Genomic DNA, 23,364 nt, shown 5'->3' with positions numbered 1-23,364 from the left:
CACGAGTTTACCACTAATATATATATATATATAAAGTTCAGTTTTCTCTAACTAAATGAACTAAATCGATCAAATTTATTGATTTGATTTTTTTTTTTTGTATCGGTTTGGTTCGATTAATTTTTTTTTAAAGTTTAATTTTTTATTTTCGATTTTTTGATTAGAAGAATCGAACTAACCGAATCAACTGAATATTAAAACGATATTATTTTGATATTTATAAAACAATGTCGTTTTATCTAGTTTTGTGTGTTTTTTATCGGTTATTTTGGTTTTCTTTATTTTTTTTTATATTTCTTTAGTTTAATCGGTTTGGTTCAGTTTGTTATACACTCTGAGTTCAGTTTTTTCAATTATCAGTTAGTTCGATTTTTCGGATTAATCGATCAATTTGATTTGATTTTGTTCCTCAATTCAATTTAATCGGCTAGTAAATTTTGCTCAATCCGATAACCCAACCAATCATTTGCAAATGTAGTCACGGACACTAAATTTTGATTTTTGTAAAAATTTAGTTATTTTTTTATTTTTCTTATCAAATTTTATTAACAAAAACTAACATAATATATATAAATATAGAATTTTGATCTCTCGTTACTTAATTTATACTAAGTAACGTTAATGTGATAACTCAAATAATAATTATATTTAAATTGGACCTCACATAATAAAATAAGTTATCATATGAGGTGAGCCCCACATAATAATTATATTTGAGTTACAGTATTAATATTGTTTAGAATAAATTAAGTAACATTACATAAGAGATCAAAATTCTATTAGCATAAACCCTAAAATTCTTAATGTCAACATTAATCAAAATCCTAAAATCAAATGATTTTGGAGATTATTAAGCAAAATTTGCTTATTGCAGTGACAAAAAATAAAATATAGTGACTAATTTGTCGCAAAATATAAATTTAAGAGACTAAAAGTATAATTTATGCCATAATAAATGCTACCCAAGTAATAGCATTCGTATATAACAAAAAAAAATCAAAAAATATATATTATAACACAAATAATAGCACACATGGTTGTCCATAAGCATTAGTCAGCCTTTAGATTGTACAAAAATGAAAAATTATTACAATACGAAATAAAAATGAAAAAATGATATTTTTAAAAAATAAGGGATATAGAAACATGAGAAAATGTGTAAATAAAAAAAATATAGGGACCTTTTCTAATATAAAAGTTATAAAAAAAATTCTATTAAATATGAATATAAATTTTATTATTCATTCAACCAATATAGACATGGTTTGTCTTCAATGTGGTCAATTCTGTCTCTATTGTGGTTCGAAAAAAACACATTTTTTAATCAAAAATATGTTTTTAATAATTTTTTATATTAAAAATGACCCTAAAATATTTTTAAAATTATGAAAATAATCCAAAACTTTTTTTTTTTAGTATTCCTTAGCATTTTAGAGTAGGAAATATTTCGAAAACGCCTAAACAATATCATTTCAGTGTTTATGTCCATCAGATGTTAGCCTTGCCTAATTTTATTTATTTTATCTATATCTGCTCCATTAAACCACATTTTAAATCTAAAACCATAACAAATTAGTTAAATTACTAAATAAATATAATTGGATAAAAATGATCACCCCTAACCACTAGAGGGCCACGTGCACAAAACTGGGCCAACCCAAGGATTTGCATGCAAGCTGGGCTTGTAAGGAAAGGCTTGGGCCGAGAACGGCCCAGTGATAAATCCAATATTACTGGACTTTGCTTGGGCTTCGTCAGGTTAGATCTAAATCAACATATAACCTTATGGTTTATCGGAAATATACAATTTACTTTAATATAAATATTACACACACAATTATAAAAAAGGATGACTGGTATTACTAGTTGTATCACAAACCAGCTATATTTTATCAATCAGAAAGCATAGTGTGGGGCGGATTATGGGCCGAAAATCATCCACGGGCCCGTTAAAGGAAGCCCAGAAAGCAACCCATATCCCCTTTTTCAGAACAGAAAGAACGTGTGTTGACCAACTAAACCGCCCACAAGGCATACAATCCTACACGTGTCATCAGTTCCCCACGTGTCACCCAGCCAGCCTGCCACCTTCTTCTTCTCCTTCCCCATTATAAAACCACAGGAGCGGTAACTCCCCACCAATTCAGAAACTGAAGAAGAAGAAGAAGAAGAAGAAACGCAGAGAGAGTTAACAATGGCCCCAATGTCTATGGCCAGAACCGCCTTTGCCAGGCTCTCCAAGGCCTTTCCACACTCCCCTTCTCTCCCCTTCCACCGCAAGGCTTCAAGGGTCTGCTTCACTTCTGCCTCCAAGCACTTGCAGGTACACACACACACACACACACATATACACCTATTCGTAATAATCAGTCTATATATACATGGCCAGCCCATGCATATATCTTTACAGTTTTTGTAAATAAAATGGTTTTTTTGGGTCTAGTTTCATAAACATCGAAGAAACGAAGAAAAATGTTTCGTTTTGGTGTTTTTCTAGAAGAACTAGAGAAGAAGTTCTAGAACTTGTGTGGGACAATTGGATGCTATATTTTCTTCTTTAATTTTTACTTTTATGAAAAAAATAACATGAGAAGATTAAAAACAATTTCTAGGAATTGAAAATAAGGTTGCAACTTCCCTTACCCCCCTCTCTCTCCCCGTGTATATATATAATAAGATGCATTCATTTATACTTCCGTTGGCATGTATTTGCATTAATTCTAGGGACGAAATGCGCCAGAAGGGAGCCAAGGAAATGGCTATGAAACCAGTTCATCATCATCTGACAGTGATGTTGAAGATAACGCAGATGAGATGAAAGAGAAAGCCAAAGAGAAAATCAAAGAAGGGGCTGACAGAACCAAGGAAGGGGCTCAAGAAATAAAGGAGAAAGCAAAAGAGCAAGCCGAGGCAGCCAAGGAAAAGACCGGTGAAATGGCGTGGAAGGCCAAGGAGAAAACCAAAGGGGAAGCCACCGAAGCAGCCGAGAAGGCTCAGCATGCCGAACAGAAGACCAAGGACGCCGCCGGGTCTGTGGCGGAGAAGGCCAAGGAGGGGGCTGACAGGGCGGCGGAGACTGCACAAGAAGTGAAAGAGAAGGCCAAGCACGCGGCGGAGAAGGCGAAGGAAGGGACTAGCAAGGCGGCGGGCATAGGAGAGAAGGCTAAGCAGACGGTGCAGGGGGCTTGGGGGGCGGCGAAGGAGACTACCCAGAAGATCAAAGAGACGGTGGTTGGAAAGGATGAAGACGACAAGGGCATAGATGAGTACCTTGAAGATCACGTGAGGAAGCCGGCCAAGGAGTACAGGGAGAAGGCCATGGATGAAGACGTGGTGGACATGCGGCGGCGAGCTGGTGGCCATGAAGAAGAAGATCAGAATCGGAAGCACCATTAATGAACTTTGGCAGTTGGGAAATTAATAATTTAGCAGTAATATTGTGTAAATTTAGTTTCAACTACTGGGCTTGGTTTATTTTGCAAGTTTGGAGCTTCCAACATTATGTCACTCAAATGAAGAACACAACCGAATTGGAGTTGGCTTCAGCTTCACAGATCATGCATTAATACTAGTTACTATCATTGTTATTTTAAGTTATTAATTAGCAAGTGCAAGTCTTTAAAGCAAAATCAGGTTTGGGGTGAGATTGAGCCAAGTCTAAATCATGTTTAATTACCCAGGAGATTAGGGAATATGTAACATATGCTAAGTTGCAAAAAGGACAATTATCTATGTCATCCTACGTCAATTATTTGAGAAATAAAAATATATTAAAAAAATAAGATATAGAAACACGAGCAATTCATTTGCTCATTCTCAGTTCCAACGTCAACCGTCTCTTCCAGATTGAAACCCGAAAACCCTTCTCTTCGCAAGCTCTCTCCGACCGACGGGCAACAGGCGATGATCTTCTGTGCGATTAACAAAGTTCAGATCATCTATCAGAGCCCCCCCTCCCTCCCTCCCTCCTTGGCCTGGTAAATGTGAATTCTCAAGCCTTTGGTTTTTTACTTTTTTTGCCTGAGATTAGCCGTGTATGCTTTGTTCTTCCTTTTCAATCGATAAGATGTTGTACTTGGATTTTCCCTTCTTTGAGCGGTTGGTTTGGTTTCGTCTGTCACGTCTCTTCTTTGTGTTGGTAATTCTCGCTGTTGCTGCTTCTTAACAGACAGCTTTGTGAAGTTTGTACGAGAGTGTTTTTATTCCATCTATTTGAGACACAGAGCATATGAGAGAGAGAGAGAGAGAGAGAGAGAGAGAGGGGGGGGGGGGGCGGCGGAGGGGGAATTATAAAATGCTTCATTGACCATTTTATTTATGAGTCTCAACTTTACATACCTAGATTAAAAACATCTAATTACAAGAGTGTCATTGGTTTAACAATACAGCAATACTAACTCATCAATATAACAAACTAACTAATAACTGTAACATAAAAAAACAATATAACAAAATAAAATACAAAAAATACAACATCAAACTCTGTTACTCCCCCTCAATATGGACCTGAGAATTGATAACGGCCATCTTAAACAATAAGGATAACAATTGGGCAGTCGGGAGAGTCTTGGTAAACATATCAGCTAATTATTGATGTGTTCGGATGGGAAGAAGTTTGATATGACCAATAACGATTTTATCTCGAATAAAATGACAATCAAGCTCGATGTGTTTTGTATGTTCATGAAATACCGGATTATTAACAATATGTATACTAACTTGGTTATCACACAAAAACAAAACAGGAGATAAAGAATAAACCTGAAAGTCCACCAAAATTTGAGTAAGCCAAGTAAGTTCACTAGCAGTAAAAACTAAAGCATAATATTTAGCTTCAACTGAAGAAAGGGACACTGTAGTTTATTTCTTAATTAGACTTCCATGAGATTAAAGAATCACCAATAAAAATACAATAGTTGGTAACTAATTGACGAGTGTTAAGCATAAATCCCAATCAGTATTCGAGAAAGCTCAAAGCTATAAAGAAGAGGAAGTTAGAAAAGATAATTAATTAGATATATTTTAATGTGATAAGTCTTATAAAGGCACACTTATGTGAAGAGGTTGATGTGTTTGGCACAAGTGATTTGTCCCAAATTTGGTGATGATTTCCTGTCTCTATAGTTCTATAAATAAATCAATTTATGCATATATTTTGTTCCTCCATTCAAGTCTCCCCTATACTCATGACTTGTCCACATCTCCTTTAGCTTGGCAGGACTAAAATTGTGTATGCATCTCCTTGTGATGACTTGTCCTTTAAAGAGTATTGAAAATTCTGTAAATTACGTTTTTATTTTCAATACTCTGAAACATGTATAGAAAAATTACTCTTTAGTTACGATGTAGCCCTCTGGGAAACATTTTTCCACAGACCAATTTCCACATGTAAGAAGAATACTAAAGAAACTATTCTTATAGTACAAGAAGGAACGATATGATTTACAGCTCACAGAAGAAGGGACAAAATATTCTTTTAAAAAACAAGAGAAATGACATCAATTTCTGTACAAAAGCAGAGACAGTACTCTTTGTAATAAAACAGAAGAATGAAGGAAGGGAAGCACAACGAGAAGAGGTGGAGAAGATAGAAGTACAACTTGATTCAATCAGGTATCCATCAAGCAACTAGGGGTGTTCGTGGTTCGGTTTGACAGATTTTAAACCGATTTAAAACACCAAACCGCAAAGTCAGTTTTGCACCAAATCAAACCGATCGGTTTGATTTGGTGCGGAAAATCGAACCGAACCAAACCGCAATTTGTGGTTCGGTTTTCGCGTGTTCAAATTTAAAGTACATTAATTAGATTAAAATAAAATTACACTAGAATTATTTATATTATTAAATATATTAATTAAAATTACACTAAAATTAGTTGTTATTGAAACACAATAGCCATCTCCTCTAGTTCTGGTCTTGGACAAAGATGGTTTCTATTCTGTTCAACCCAACTTATTCTGCTGGCCCAAGACTTATGAACAATCATCTAGCAACCCGAATACTAATCATTTAATCTACCTAAAACATTCAATATAATGTGGAGAGAGTCTATCTCAACCGGAAAATCAGCTATCGAAAAGGGGGAAGAAGGCGACGGGACTGCTGCAAGGCAATGACGGTGTCAAGAGGTGATACCAGCAACCGACGAATCGGCTATCGGAAACGATGGGGGAAGAAGGAGATGGGATGCTCGGAGTCGAACTGCTGCGAGGCAACGGTGGCGACGTCAAGATGAGCGTCTGGTCTGCTGCGAAGTGCGACCAGAGCCTGCGACGTGGGGTCGCCACTCGCTGGTAGGTTGGCGCCAATTGCCAGCGATCCGAAGGTCCATGGGGAGAGAGACTGCGGCGGGTGGGTGGGCTCGGGTTAGGATTTGGGGGAAAGGGGAGAGAAAGATGAGAGAAAGGAAGGAGGCCGATGACGCCCGGCCCTAGCCATTTTATATTTTTATTTTTTATTTTTTTAATTATATTATATATATACTCGGGCGGTTCGGTTTTAAACCGAACCGCCGGTCTGCCAAACCGCTCGGTTTGCGGTTTGGCAGATTTCCAAACCGAACCGAACCACACATTAAAAAAATCGGTTTGTTCGGTCCGTTTTGGTTCGGTTCGACCGAAAACTGCAGTCCAGCAGATTTTTTGAACACCCCTACAAGCAACATTTGATATCTAGTTCTTCTATTTTTTATTAAATCTGTACATACAAATATGTTTTATCTAAACATGCATTAATTGATATAATTAGCTTTTGATTTTGAAGTAGTCAAGAGGTTAATAATATCATGAACATATAATAATTTCTTCTTTTTTTTGGCACCCAAATTAATGTGCCTCACTACAATTTGATAATCAAATATGTGGATCCATGTAGGAAGAGAATAAGAATGGTAAAAAGTTCCAGCTAAACTCTTTGAGTTTTGGATTGATATACAAATTTTATTGTTGAGAGTAAAGATAATAATATGAAAGATAAAGTTAATTCTTTATCTACTAGTTTAAACTTTTAAATAAAATGGTAGTTAACAATTCTACGCCTATCTTTACCATACTTTAGGTTGGATTATCTAAATATGGGTTCACAACAAGCTCAACAAATAATGAATAATTTGATGTATTTTAGAGTCTGAAATATGTCTCTAGATGAAATGATTGGCTTTGAAGGAGCATGACTCTGTTTTGTTTAGTGAGGAGCTGCCTCCTTAGCAAATGTAATTTGGCCTTTCAGCAGATCGGAAAGCTGGAAGCCTGCTTCCGAAAACTTTAAGGACAGTGGATCAATTAAGTTGCTAAATCTCCTCAACATAACATGATCAAGATCAAGGGGAAGCCGGCTGAAGTCAAGGATCAATTAAGGACAGTGGACCCATAAGGCTCTGCTTTCTGATTGATAGTGGTGGCAAAGTGCACTGCCGGAGTTAAAAGAGTTATTTGATTTCCTGGTTGGAGTTTAAATCCTGCAGAATGTTCTGGTTTCCTTTCCATTGTTGAGCTGGACAGCTTTTGTCTCCTTGGGCTGCTGATGTTTAGTAGTTATGTTTTCTGATAAATCGTTTTGTTTGTATTGTTGGATCAAGTGATCATTTTGAAATTATAATGATATCTAGGGATGAGGTAAGTTGGATGCAGCTTGTAGAGTTTTAAGCATGTAAAAGGGGGTTGGGGACAATTTATTCCGGCCAGGATTGGCACTTTGCTCTGCTAGGAAGGGTTGTCTTCTTCTGTTGCGAACAAATCTCCGGCATCACACCTGAAACCATCGTTAGTAAACAGAATTTTAGGGGTAAAAAAAAAAAAATTAAGTTATAATAGTTTAAGAACTCAAATGTCATTTTTTTCATAGTTTGGGGACCAAAAGGAAAAGTTCAAACAATTTATATTTTAGCCCTCACACGAATTTCTAGAATATTCTTGGGATTATTTGATTTTGTGAATATAAATAAATTAATTTTTTAAAATATGATATGATATGATTTAAATCTTTCTAATTGATAAGAGATAAGGTAAGATTCTTTGATTTTATGGATATGAATATATTGAACTCTCTTGATATGATTTAAATAAGGTAAGATTCTTTGATTTTATAAATATGAATAAATTGATTTCTCTAAATATGATATGATCTTTTTAATTGATAGGAGATAAGATCATATTTGAATTTATCTTATGAAAAAGATGAGATATGAATAAATTGATTTCTTTAGATATGATATGATATGATTTAAATCTTTTTAATTGATAAAAGATAAGGTAAAATTTAAATTTATCTTATAGAAAAAAGAAGATATGAATAAATAGATTTTTTTAGATATGATATATATGATATAATTTAAATCTTTATAATTGATAAAAAATAAGATAAGATTTGAATTTATCTTATGAAAAAAAAGATATTTAATTTGATTTGATTTAAATTTTTTTAATTGATAAGTGAAGGTAATATTTGAATTCATCTTATGAAAAGGAGAATGTTTGATTGGGATCCTTATGAAATAGGTTTCTTGACTATATTGCTTTTCCTTAACAATTCTTCACTTCCCCTTTTCTTAGTTGGCCGACTGTTTTCCTTTCTTTTCTTTGATTATTCCTTTTTTATTACAAGTAAAAAAACAATAAGGTATGAAAAAGACAAATGCATTATGAATTATCTTCGTGTTTAAATTTAAATATAATTAATAATTTATTTGTATTTATTGAGATTTATCTCACATCTCTTATATTTTTTTCCCTTAGGTGGGTATGACTAAGGAGGTTAGAGCATGAATATGGCACATGGCGACATTTTTTAAGGGATTTCAAGAATTTAATTTCAATATTTTTTAGATTGTCTTTTAGATAAATTAATCTAAGTTTTTTCTTTCTTTCTTTATGTTGAAATAAAAAAAATCAATAATAAACCTTAAATTTTATATGAATGCTATAAAGCATATTTTAAAATTTTATTTAAATTTATAAAAGTTTGAATCTCGATTTAAGTTTCGAGCGTGGCAAAGGAATGCTATAAAATATGTTTTGAAATTTTATTTAATTTTATAAAAATATGATTCTCGATTTAAGTTCCAAGCGTCGCATCATGATCGGGTGTTTCTAGCCTCTTTCCATTGGAGGCTGCTTTGCATCAGGAGCTTGCTTGTCCTGGCTTTTTCTTTAGGAGTTTTGGGGTTTTTCTTCTTTCCTTTTTTTTTTTTTTCCCCCTTTTTTTAAGGTTGGGTGTTGGAAGCTGCGTGGCTATTGGCCTGAATTGGTGGCTCATTTCTCATTTGCTGTTCCGTGTTTTGGGTTCTCTTGGGTTTCAGATATTAAGGGGCTTCGATATTTAGTTTTGCTGTTTGCTTTGCTTTCTAGGGCCGTTCCCTGGAGATCAGATCTATGGGTTTTATTTTTTTTGTTGTACCCGAGGCTGTGCAGTTGGCACTTGTATTTCTCTGTTCTGCAAATTCATATGTGGTTTTGGAGCCTTTGCGGGTATATATGTATCTGGAGCATCCCAGGGGTGGCTTTAGAAGGGTGATGCTTGATATCAAAGTCGCAGCTGGAGAGAGCTGAAATCGGAGCTTGAGAAAGGGTTATTTACTTAAAAAGGTTCAATTCAGATGGGTTTTGCCGCTATGGTTGGGTCAGTTCATCAGTGCAGTTGGATCTGCTGATTGATATTTCTTCGGGAATGATTGATATGGGAAATGGAGCATAGATTTGTGATGATGGTATTGCCTTTTAGGACTTGGTGGTTGTTCTTATTGTTAGCTGATGTGTGTGAGTGTCTTGGCCCTGCTTTTGTCATTATAGGGGCTGCTCTTAGCTAATCTGTAATCTTGGTCTTGGCATCAAATCAGGTTATCATTAATGAAAACTTGCTTTATTTATCTTCTCAAAAAAGAAAAAGAAAAGAAAAAAAAAGAACTAAGAATATGATTGAAGTGAGATAGTGAGCTTTGTCATTGCAAAGGACAAAATGTCATGAGTGGATGTGTTTTAATCATTTGTGGTGAAGAACCCTCCAGACTCTTACCTTTTTCCTACTTAATTTGCACTTATAATCTTTTGCAGTGTCAAATTTCATGGAGCAATATGGCAAGAAACCAATGTCTAGCTTTAATGCCACAGCTTTACCCTCCCTCTTACAATGCCTTGACATGCACATAACTATATATATTCATGAGAATTGGCCCGGCCGGCCACTTCTTCCACCTCATCATCATTACTTATTACACTTTTCTTCATGTGGATAGCCACTTTTCTATTATTACTTGCACCTTTGACAAGCAAACATCAATTAGCAAGGGAAGTTAATTAATATCTAATTAATTTATTACACGTTCATCGTATAAATTTATTAAAATCTTCTCATAAATTTTATTCTCAGGACTCGCGTGGGAAGCTTCCACGTCCAGCCACTAAGCTACCTAAGTTAATTAGAAAACGAACGAAATTAAGCTAATTAAGTTAAAGCAAAGCAAAGAATATGTGGATTAGACCACCAGATGCACTTGTGACTTTTGAGGATTAGTTGCAGTACAAGGTCTACCAAAATTATTCCGAGAAATGAGGGACTTTGAGAATAGGGCCTGCATGTAGCCCAATATATAATTTTCCTATATATATATATATATATAGAGAGAGAGAGAGAGAGAGAGAGAGAGAGAGTACCCTTATCTAATATCTTAATTGGAGAATAAAGTACTAATTAAATCATTTCCCACAATGGGTGAAATATATTAATTTAATTTCCCACCCAGTTTGCATATCTCACTCCTAGATTCTTAGTAACCAAACATTAATTCTTTTTTCCTTTTAATAAATTCCATTAATCGCGTTACTGTCAACCTTTTAAGATTTGTGCATCCCAATCCCCATACCAATACCATAGCCCACTAGCCAATTACAAAATATTGGTAGATTGTGTATATATATATATATATACACTCATGGTAATATGAGCATTAATGTTTTCAAGACTAACATATATTGGAACCCAAAATTAATAAGCCTTTAGATCCATTGCAAAAGAAGCCCTCCTGTTCATATAAGCAAAGATGCAAAGTGTAGAATGGAAGTTAATTGTTACTCAATCAACATCACTTCTATACAGTTTTCTGCTTAACATACCCTTCAATAATGACTAATCAATCAAAATAATATGTGATGCCCAGGTTCATAAATTCAGAATTTAATACAGTACGTTTGTTTATTTGAATCTCGTGTTTGAGGGCAAATAGAGGCACATTACATGGTGCAACCTCGACATGCATTGAAACAAGTTTATACCAAAAACTCCAAACGACAGACAAATTCATACAACATAACCCCCTATAACTACAATAACCAAAAGACGTGGCTCAAACACTTATCCACACATCAATACTTTATTTATATTATCATGTTCTTGCTAAATGTGGCTATGCCTTTATATAATTTAATTAATGAATGTTGGTCCAGTTAATCGAAGTATTAGAGCCTTATGTCACGGGTCAGGTGTTTGCCTGTCCTCCAATTCAAAATTAATTATTATTGGGTAGGGGGTGGTGTATGCCTTCTTTATCTGCACCTAGGATGTCTCCACACATTTCTATGTATAGGACAAACAAGCCTCTACCCGCTAGTCACAGTTAAATATTTATTGAGAAAGATATCTATTGTCATCTCTATTAGCCATCCAAACACAAGAGAGTAACTATTATAGAAGGGCTACATATCTCTTACATATAGCAGGATTAATCAACACATTAATTAATTATTGTCTCTACTACGAGGGGGTATATATGCAATGCCCTGGACTCTTGTATCATAATATTTTTAAGTGGCTCTAATACCAAAAACAATTTATGTTAAATATTGCTACACATTCTCTTTATATATCTTAAAACTACTTACTTCATGTTCAAAGTGACATCAAAAACATTCCATAACACTTAAATTGAATTTAAAGAAATGAGATGGACCTTTGCTTGTATAAAATGAAGAAATTCTGAAATTAAATTTGCCTCAAAACATATTCTGCCCTACATCAAATTTTCTATTCCCCCCCCCCAACCCTGAAGGGCACGAAGACAGAATTGGGGGAGGAAGAAGCTCCCCATCTTTACATCATTTTTTTTTCTTTAAGGAACTTTTATGAAAGGCAAAGGCCGTTTCATTAATTTCCATCACATACACCATGTGGTAAAAAAACAAACAAACAAAACACCATAAGCGTAATAGTTTTTGGAGGCTTTATGCCTATACTCAACTTCTTAACTGCACCTGCTCATCCCTTGGAGTCTTTCAAACTCCTTGTAGCGGTAGTTGGGTGGATCAAGAACCTCACTTAGCTAAATCCTACGTAACCTAGCTATATAGGGTACTAGATTTATATTCCTTAGTACAACTATATATGCGTGTGCGGGGACGCGCTCCTCATCGCTATAAAAAGGACAAGGGAATCAGTTATGAACAGTAACTGATTGATATATACGAAGTTCATCGATCTCTTAATCAGTCAGACTCAGACTAAGTTTACAACAATACAAGGCATAAAAATTGAATCATGACAGTATCCAGAGGCATCCTATCCATTACAAACAGCATTTAATCAAAATAAATATTCAAAGAAGCCATAATTTTAGGTGTAGCTTAACAAGGAAGATGCTGCTCTCTCTCTCTCACGCGAATCCAAAAGCATCTATTATTTTAAGAGGTAAGCAGTAATATATTACTCTCTTTTTGGGATTATTGCCCGGTCCCTTGCTGTTTGTGTCTTCAATTTTGACAAAAAAAAAAAATCGTAAATAAAAACTTTGCCTCATAACACAGCTAGGGGCTATACGTGCTATGCCTATATCTGTGTCTGTCTATTTCTTTAGCCTAACCAGCAAGTTTGCTGTTGCACTGCAGTCCATGAGCCTTTTGTTCATTTTTGGATATAATCTAAACCTACATGATCAGCAAATCCGTTTGCCATTCCCCTCACATGCAAATCAACATCCAAAACAAGATCTTATTTTTATATATGCAAGATACAGATACTGAAAAAATGTCACACATTATGCATCCAAGCTGCATGGTAAATTGATATATACATGTATGTATATATCCGTTCAAGCATGTTCAGTAACAAGGCAAAAGTAACTAAATCATAAAGCATTCAAACTAAACATTTAAAATAAATCAGAATTCCCCCAAAGCCAAAGTTCCTTATAATTAGAATGAGAAACAACAAAGTTCGGCATGAACAACAAGTAAACCAGATCATACCCACCATGAAAATAACCAATCTCTCCCTCTCTTCTATACCACTATACCCGAACCCTTTCCCACATTAGACTGAAAGGATAAAAACCCTGGAAAAAAGGGAAATAACAAATAGTTCCTGATAAGAGTTCTTTTCTTTGCAACATGTATTAACCCCCCACCCCCAATTCAAAAACAAATACAGGAAGAACACTAGAAATTAATGTCATGCAATATATACATACTAATTAATTAAGAGCACCAACCTCACTAGAGGATGAAATTGCAGCAGTAGTGCTTTGAGGCAGCTGTAGTTCTTCAACAACACTGGAGTTGACGTGAAACTTGGGTTGATGAGACTTGGAGGATCGATCGGAGGTTCCTCTCAGAGCAAATCGATTTCTCAACCTTTTGAAACTAAAAACATAAGAGGCTGAAATTCTTTGCAGCTGACATGATCTCTCCGATCCAAACTCCTCTCTCTTTGATCCTTGGACGGGAAAAATTTCTTGCTTTTTTTTGGTAATTCCCTCCCCAATGTGACCATATATAAATTCACTAAACCAGAAGAAAGGTCAACAGAACAAAGCTAGCTAGCTAAGCGAAAAAAGAAAAAGTTAAAAAAAAAAAGGTTGATTAAAGAGAAGAGGGAGATCCACTAAAGAAATGATGAGGTTTGGTTTTTTGCTAGATCAGAGAAGGGACAGAAGGCCCCATATTTGCAGGATCAAGCCAAGCACCAGCACTTGTTGAATTCCAATAAATAGAAGGATCAGAAGGGCAGATCTGCTGATCCATCTGGTTCTGGGAAGAGAAATTCCACCCTAACTTGTTTTGGCCTTCCTCCATTTTCGCCTCCTTCAAAACCCCACCAGTACCTGCTTCTCCATTTCCAGGCATTTGCAGGTCTTCATAAGGAATTAATCCCTGAAAATTACTAGCTTCTCTGAGATCCTTCAAACCATTGGAGATAAACTTCTGTTTCTGAAGGCTTGAAGCTAATAAAGAAGCCATTGATGGAGAAGTTGAAGATCCAAAGATGGAATAACTGGAAAGAAGTGAATTTGAGGTTACACAGTCCTGGATTCGCTTGTTTGGATTAAACCCATTCTGGTAATCAGTGTTGGAAACATCATTAGCCATGAGACCAGAAGAAAACCCTAGTCCAAGAGCATTCAACTGAGGCTGAACATCAAAACCAGAAACAGCATCAACACTTGAAATCCTAGCATTAAACCTGGGGTATGGAAGGGAGAGCTCAGAAGGGTTTGTGGGTAAGCCATAAAACAAAGGATTCACGTGGTTTGAGGACGAAGACAAGTCGATCTGGGGTTGTATAGTAGGGTTTGAAGTTGCAGATGGAGCCGATGAAGATGAAGGTGGATCGATGGCTGACGCTGCTGGTCTCTTCACTTTCTTGTTCTTCCTGCATCCTCCACCCACCGGAACGTTTCTTAGGGTTCCACCTCTGGTCCAGTAACGCTTACAGGCTTTGCAGAAATGCCTGGGCTGAGATAAACTGTAGTTGTTGTAGTAACAGAACTTTGTGTTTGATGAATCACAGCGAGGGCACTTCAGGGCTTCTTGCTGCTTTTGCTCCTGGCTTGGTTTCTCCATTGCCCTAGCTGTTGAGGCCATCATCCCCTTCTGATCATCTATCCGATTCTGCACCACCAGAGAAAACAAAAGAGAGAGGAAAGAGAGTTTGAAGGTGGTGTTTTAGGGTAAAAATAACAACTCAATACAGATATTCTCTTCCAAAAGCTACGCAACAAAAATGGGGTCAGTTTTTTTTGCTAATAATGGAGTGCAGAAAGAGACAGAAGGGAGTGAACCTGTGGCCACTCCTTGGCAGTTGAAGAGATGAGAACCATCTTCTCACAGTTTCCCAGCATTTCTTCCCTCAAAGGAATCGTTCAACCAAAGAGTAAACAGACAAAGAGCAGGTAATCAAGGAACGTAACTCTCTGGTAACTGGGTTGAAATACTCAACTCTCATGAGAGAGAGAGAGAGAGAGAGAGAGAGGGGGGGGGGGGGGGGGGGGGGAGAGAGAAACAGCAAGAAGATTAAGTCATTGTTTATCTTTAATTTCACGTGATGGGTCTGGTCTAAAATGAAACAAGATCAAATATTCAGAAAAAAATTCTAAGTTCAAGAACCGGACAGAGAGATAAAGCAAAGCATAATACTAATGAATCTCGAGAAGTTCAAGAAAGAAAACATTTCACATAACTTGCAGACTCCAACATCACTACGTATAATACATTCCTTTGTTACATAACACAAAGGGAATCCCTAGAGCCCACTACCCGAGGCAATAAACACAGCAAATCCCACTTCCACTTTCTAATTTCTATATTATAGTTGCAACTAGAATTATACAATGAAACTAGCTGGTCCTGCATAACAAGAATATGGAATTTTTGAAGAATTTAATATGCAAAACAAACATTTCTTTATACATGTGGTTGCTCAATACAAATCCGGCTTTGATGGGTTGTCATCCATGGCACCTGGCATGATTATTAGAGGTCAATGCAAGTCCACTAGTGTGCTATATAAAAATAAGATATATAGCATAGTTAATAAAACTTTTTCGTTCCAAAAAAAAAAAAAAATCTACCAAAATTTCATGTGCATAATTGACGTGTGTGGCTTCTTTATGTTTATTGGTCAAAAATTTAAGAATAAATTATAAAAAACCGAACTCTATTCATTTTTTTAAAATTTAAACTTATTTTTTAATTTTAAAAAATATTATTTGGGTGGATCCAGTTTTTCCTACTTTGTTTTGGATAACAAGGTTCATTAAATTTTTTCAATGGGAATATGAAATTTGTTATTAATTTCAATTATAGACAATCATTTGTTATCGTTATTATTTATTATTGATTTTTAATATTTTATATGAACAAATTATGTAGTTATCTTAGTGAAAAGGTAATTATTCCAGCCACCAATTCAACATTTATGTAAACTCTCATTTTATCACCTCACTAACTATGTCATCTAAAATAACTTGTCACATTAGTAACTAGGTAAGTAATTAATAACGTCAACAAATGATATTGATAGTCTATAATTAAAACAAATAAGTAAGTAAAATGTCCTTATTAAAAAAGAAATTAAAAAGGGTCTAAATTTAAAAATATGGGTGATAAATATTTTAGTATTTTTTATAATTTATCCAAAATTTAAAAATCCATCATATAAAAGAGTTTCATGGACAAGAAACCTTGCTTCTTTTTTTTTTATAAAAAATTTATCGTAACAATTTATATTTAAGAAAATGTTAATGCCATTATGTTGATGGCATTCTTTTTCATAAATTAAAACTATATAGCATTTGTTAGAAGACTAATGCTGTACAAATATATAATTTGTAACATTTTAAGTCCTTTCATTTTAAATCAACATTTTGAAGAGTGGTATCTATCATAATAAATAAATAAATAGGACTATGCATTTGTGGTATATATAGAAACACATGCAATGAAAATTCCAAGAGAAAGGGACGGGAGAGAGCATGTGCGAAAGGTATATACATACTCAGAAGACGGACTGAAACATGGGAAGGCCACGCTTTATTCTCGAGGGCTCTTTCTTGTGCAAAGAAAGTTATCTTCTTCTTTCCTTTCCATCCCCTTGGTTTTGGAGAAAAAAAGAAAAACCGTTAATGGCCTTCATGTCAGTCCAAAATATATATAAATCTACACATATAATAAGAGAGAGAGAGAGAGAGAGAGAGATTTTAACATTGTACAGGATGAATATATGGCTTGCCCATGCCCATGTGGTTAGCAGCTCAGCATGGTAAGGAAAAAGAAGGGTAGAAAATAAAAAAGCATAGTTAGGGAAACAAACGGATTTTGTAGTCTCCCGAGGGATTTTCTCGTCTACCAAACATTCCCATCATGTACCTCAGCCAGCAGACCTCGTTTTAAGCTAAACTTTGATCTTATGGTAATTATATATACTGTTACTGCCAATCACATTCCTCTAATGTGTAGACTATAAAGGGCTGCTCTAGATCATATATGTAAATGGAGTAATGAGTGAACTCATCAAGAACAAACGATGTGGTAGAATATATATATATAAAGAAACAAACAAGAAAAATCAACCCTTCTTTACTTACAGAAACGCCATAACAATATGATTAATAACATTTTCGAAAACTACAAGAGAAGAATGTCTTCATAATCACCATCAATTAGGCTAGTGCAGATTGAATCATCAGTAAACATATAGATATATATATGTATATATTGGCATGCATGAATGATACAACCCAAAAACTTTTGACCATAAAAAAGTGGGCATTGAGCAAGCATGTATAAGCAGTTAGTTGATTTAATCTCAACATTCTCGAAATTGTTACCCGAAAAACATAAGAAGGATGATATACATATATATATATATAAATGATACTACTGTTACAATCATAAGATCATTACAATGGAGGATTTACTTTTTTGCGTAAATATAATTTTACTTAGAAAATATTACCCATGACATGCAACAGCAAAAGCAAAAACTAAAGAATTTCCTAAAAGGTGATAGTTGGCTTACAATTAAGGACGAAGCTCAAACAACTTAAACTCGTCAAATACAGACAGCTCAAACTTTCACAAGGGAACAGTTGGAGGCTGCAATAGGCGTTCAGCTTTGTCTGTCTAACTCGAATCAATGTCCTTTTAAGAGTTCACACACTAATATATATATATATATATACATATATATTATATTTATCTCCCGCATGTACTGGTTAGTCCTAAGAGTTCATACCTAAAGAAGAATGCATAATTAATTGCAGATGAATATATCATAACAAATTTTTATTCTGTTATATGAGATTTCACACCTAAATTCTATCTAGTCTAATATTGTTGCGAACCATATTAAAATTTTATTTTATTATATATATAAAATTCATCATATAAATTTTAAGCTATCACTCGTTTCTATATATATATTTCTTACATCTGTATCTAAATAAAAAAATTTATTTTTTAGAATGATAATAATTGGTCAAATCAGAGGTGGAGGTGGGTCCTTTGCCAACCCAGAAGCAGCCAAAGGACAGCACCCCCACCAGGGCCACCCACCACCACCGCCTCTGGACAAGTGATTCCAAATTGGCAAACATGGAAAGTAACCCAACACCCACGTTAAAAGGAAGTTTGTTGCTGCTGGCATGGCATGGCATGGCTGCTCTCTCTGCTCATATATCGCAGCGAAGAAGTGATGGAGAAGAAAAGACTCCTTCGGCCCCCACAAGGCCACAACACATAGAGAGAAATCTTGAGAGATGGAGAAGGATTGGACCAAAGCATCAAATCCAAGCCAACTGTACCCATCAAAGACTGACCACATTGCACCCCAAACAATGTGCAGACAAAGATCTCACACTCTTATCTTGTTTGATGCATCCAAATTCTACTCCCACTCGTAATTTACACCATTGCCCATCAGAAAATTCCTTCCCCTCTATCATTCCAAGGGCAGTCTTGACCTTTCATTCCCTTTTGTAAAAAAGGGGGTGCTTTAGTTCAAATGGACTATATAATTACTTGACTGTCTCCATCCAGCCATTGTTTATACATGCAGGCAGAGAATGTCAATGTCCTCTTTATAAATAATCATGTAAAAACAAATTAAGAAATTACAAACATATACTATAATCTATTAATAATTATATCAATATGTTAACAAAGTAGGTTTTATTTATAATTAAAATGTAAGTCATTATCATATCATTTTTAATAGTATATATATATATATATATAGTACAAACATTAAAGTAGGGTGGTTTTGGAAGTGGGTAGGTTCAATCGACTACAAAATGTGTAATATATAATAATATTAGCTATGTGGCTGCAAATTCCTTTCGAAATATTGTAAAATAGTAACATATATAAGAAGAGGTCCTCACAGACAGTCTAGTTCTGACCAATAATATTTGTGGCCATCAAATCAACCATTTTGAAGAGTTGATAATATCAATTAAGTTTTGGGACAACCCTATCCTATTGAGTAATTGTTTTGGTACTACAACGTCTGTGTGGAGATTTTGTGTTTAATTTAGCATAATTTTGAAGATGAAAGAGATTCAGATATATATATATATATATATAAGGAGTAGAACACTATGACCATAAATTTTTATATTAAAAAGTGCAATTAGAATTCCAAGCCAAAAAAAAACAATAATTAGAATTTTAAAAATTAAACAACAAAAATAACTGCAACCCACCACACCAGAATGGTTGCTTTCTTTGTACTCATATTCTCTCAAATAATTGTTGCATCATTTCTATTATAATTTTTGCACATAAAACAACAGGACCTCTTTTCTATAATAAATTGGAAATTATTTATTTATGGTTTTAATAATTATTTTCTGATTCTAAAACTAAATAATTAAAATATAACAATATATTCTATGACTACTGACTCTGAAAATTAGAATGTTGTCAAAATTTTATAACTTTTTTAGTTCTTAAATAAACATGCAAACAAAAAAAAAAATAGAAACACAAAAAGCATAACCAAACAATTTATTACTTTTCAGAGTTAAAATATTAAAAATAATAAAGTAAAAAAATAATAAAAAAACAGTATCGTTCATCTATAATCATATATTAAAAAGAATAATGCTAACTATTAACAAAAAATGCACAACATGTATTATAAAATATCACTAATATATTAATTTATTATTTTTCATTTTTAAAATAAAAAAATAGAGTCCACTACTTGCCATTAGGCCCACAAGCAGTCAGCAGATTGGTACGACGGGTCATACATATTTGGGTTCAGAGAATCTTAAATCAATTCCCTTCACACACTGTCAGTGGGAGATGGACTGTTGCTCCTGGAATTTTTCAGTGCCGTATGTTCTGTGGGGCCCCATCGAATTTTGGTGGGTATTTTAGATAGATAGAAGAACCTGCCTGCCTGCCTCTGCCCTAATCAATTAATGTTTGGGGCCGGTCCAGAGTCCAGACACGGGTGGGTTGACTCACTCCTATTTGATGGAATTTGATTAGGGGATTGGGATTAATTAGGGACTGAGAATCTTCTGCTTTTTGAAATGTGGATTAGGATATTCCACGAATGAATGCAAGGAACATAATAGAGCTGATTGATAACGGGTCATTCTGTCCTAGTCTGTCAACAGGGGCCTATTGTATAGAATACTCGAATTGATTAATCAAGAGGGCATGTTTGCTTTGGAATTTTGTGGTGGTGTTGTTTTTTTTTTCCTGCCTATTTTTGTAGGTTTTCTCCTCCCTAGCTAAGAGAAGAATAACTCAAAATCATAGTAGCGACTAAAAACACCATGTGACCCCAAAAGTTGACCTTGTAGGGGGGGTGGTTATCATTTTGGGACTAGATATATATAGTTCAAATCTTCATGGGTGTAAGTCACACAAAATTAAGTATATTTACGCACTTAATTTGTGTGTTATTACACATCAATGAATTTACTTAATGAACACTTAAAATTAGTAAATAATAATAATAATAATAATGTATCTTTTAAGGTTGGTCTTGTGGTAATAAATTATATCATATAATGCTTATTTGCAGAGAGAGAGAGAGAGAGAGAGAGAGAACAAGATCCCAAGCTAGTAGTAACGCTTCATCATGCTTGGACTTCTCAATATCAATCAAGCAAAGGTTAGATGTATCTAATTCTTGTATTTTATAAGTTTGTCTTTTCTCCCTAAAGCAAATTAAACTGTTGTAATAGTTGGACTTGTCTAACTTCTTGTAGCAGTTGCCTCCCATCTCGGCTTGTGCGAAACTTTCTCCCATGATCCTTTGACTACTGATCCAGCCGTATATATATGATCATCTTAGCTTAGACGGCATATCCCTGGGACAAATATATATTGGATATTTGGATGTAAATATATAGAAGAAGACACCAAGGAGCTTGAGAGGTGCCAAACCTTTATGGATTAGGTGTGATATCACATTAAGATGATCATTTGGCTGGGTTGGACCACATACTTATATATTTTACATGATATAATTGCAGTCCACAAGGGTCAACTTCAAATAATTTTATTTAACCATACACAATCTTACAAAATCCACTAATCAAGCCTTTATGTTATCAGCTTTTATGGTACAATCCCACTGCACTGGTCTATGACTCTATGCCATGATTTATGGTCACTTTCAGTCATCTATTCATCAACAATATTAAGTTGCCTAATGGGTTAATAAAACAAATTGAGAAATTAAGTTACAGATAACGCAAACATGTATCTATGTCCTTAATACTATAAAAACAGAAGAAAAAGTAAATCTCGGATCAAAGAGGAGCAAACATTGTGGCCCAGCCTATTGTGCCTACCCAAAAACAAAAAAGTTTGAACTATTAACACATAATAATGGCTGCGTCTCATATGGGCCAAGAGGCCCATATGAAGAAGATTGCTTCCAAATAAGAGCTTGTTTTCTGTGGGCTCGTAATCACATGAAGATGACAATCAATTGAGACCCACAGATCTTAAAGAAAAGGATTTGGAAAACAAAAGGGCCCCGTAAGAACAAGACACACATGTCCTCAAATTCTACAATCAAGTTGGAGCGGATATGTCCTGACCGAAAAAAAAAAAAAAACACATGAGCACATATAGTCCAGAATATAGTGTCAAAAAGAGCCCCATATCACAGTATTACATGTGCTACATCCAGATGCTACAAATACTCCAGCCTATTTGCGCACACTATTTCAGACCGCCAAAGAAGATCTAAATAAACTAGTTTCTCAGAGCAATTACAACTATATATCAAATCTTAATTTCTTTTGTGGGTCAGCTATATAAATTTTATCTTTTTTTTTATGAAACAACTAGAGACACATAAGAAATGTATTATAATTAGTTCATCACGTATGCCTAAATCAAAATTCATTAGGCAAACTCAGGTACTACGAACAATAATCTTTAAATACAATAGCACTATTGAGAGCATCATAAACAACTAAATCAACTGCATTGCGTGTAGTTTATTTTTTATTTTTTCTTTGTTTTAGGCGGGGGGGGGGGGGGGGGGGGGGGGGAGAGAGAAGAAAAATAAACATAGAATAGAAAAGGAAAAGGAAAAAGAACTATTTACTATCTCTTCTTTTTCTCATCCTTCTTACTCATGGAAATCCATCCTAATCATGCATGATATCCGCATCCGGACTCACACCAGTGTTTCCCTCAGAGGAGGGGGAGGGGAGAGGATGCATTTGTGGTTATATTTTTCCTTCCAGTTTCATTATTGAACTTGAATAACACAATTTTTTTTTTTTTTTTTTTGAGGTTGAATTATAAATGCATATAAAGAGCCATCCTCGTGAAGGGGACCATATGTGATGGCAAAAGGTTGTCCTAACATCACAAATAAAGCTCGGTGGCCACATAGCTGCAAATTAATTGGCTACACTAAATGCAGTGTGGAACAAATGAGAAAGATAAAAAATAATTGTGGAAGGACATATAAAAAGTCACATAGGTACAATACTTGTCAAACAATGACTGGCAAGTTAATTTAGCCATTGGACCATCAGGTTCTATCCCTCCACTTTCTAATCATGCACCTAAAAATACAAGAACTGTCTCCCTCAAGAAAAAGACTACCAACCATGTAATTGCATATATGCTCGTGTACAGGTAAATATATTTACACCAGAGAGAGAGAGAGAGAGAGAGAGAGAGATTCCACTGGCATTATTGGTAGCTGAAGACTTAACCTTTAATGAATCAATTTGGATGTTAAGAGAAACTTGAGTCCTGCATAATAATGCTAGTGGATGAAAGGGTCCACAAAGAGAATAACACCTGTGGTAAAACAACTTGTTAAATTTGGAATAAGGTATTAATAAGCACCATAATTAATATAGAGCAGAATGACAATATCACTCACATAAGCAGCCTGGAATAGTTTGAATGAGGTGAAACTAGTTTTAGCTTATTGCAACAATAATTGGTAGATAGCAAGAGTGAGATTGAATTTATTTGGTTTTGTGGGGTGTCTGTTGTTATGAGTAACAAATGGGCTGAAGGGTTCAAATTAGGGATAAAATTAAGATCATAAGCATGTACTATATACTATTGATTCTGATAGAAATATTATCATGATCCATATTT

At 34.7% G+C, this 23,364-nt stretch overlaps 2 protein-coding genes across 2 annotated transcripts; one reads left to right on the top strand and one right to left on the bottom strand.

Moving 5' to 3' along the window:
• Positions 1-2,170: 2,170 nt before the first annotated feature.
• LOC127808480 (uncharacterized protein ECU03_1610-like) lies at positions 2,171-3,671 on the top strand. The gene is made up of 2 exons (XM_052347043.1): positions 2,171-2,323; positions 2,725-3,671. The coding sequence occupies exons 1-2, from the start codon at positions 2,195-2,197 to the stop codon at positions 3,394-3,396; spliced, it is 801 nt and encodes a 266-aa protein (XP_052203003.1). The 5' UTR covers positions 2,171-2,194; the 3' UTR covers positions 3,397-3,671.
• Positions 3,672-13,149: 9,478 nt separating this feature from the next.
• LOC127808676 (dof zinc finger protein DOF1.4) lies at positions 13,150-15,586 on the bottom strand. The gene is made up of 2 exons (XM_052347241.1): positions 15,042-15,586; positions 13,150-14,871 (listed from the first exon to the last, which is right to left on the bottom strand). Exons 1-2 carry the CDS (start codon positions 15,099-15,101, stop codon positions 13,894-13,896), a joined length of 1,038 nt encoding a protein of 345 aa, XP_052203201.1. The 5' UTR covers positions 15,102-15,586; the 3' UTR covers positions 13,150-13,893.
• Positions 15,587-23,364: the final 7,778 nt, after the last annotated feature.

Source organism: Diospyros lotus, chromosome 8, assembly GCF_014633365.1.
Source record: "Diospyros lotus cultivar Yz01 chromosome 8, ASM1463336v1, whole genome shotgun sequence".
In the NCBI taxonomy this organism is placed as follows: domain Eukaryota; kingdom Viridiplantae; phylum Streptophyta; class Magnoliopsida; order Ericales; family Ebenaceae; genus Diospyros; species Diospyros lotus.
The sequence above is the reverse complement of the archived record's forward strand: the minus strand, read 5'-3'. Positions and strand labels throughout refer to the sequence as shown.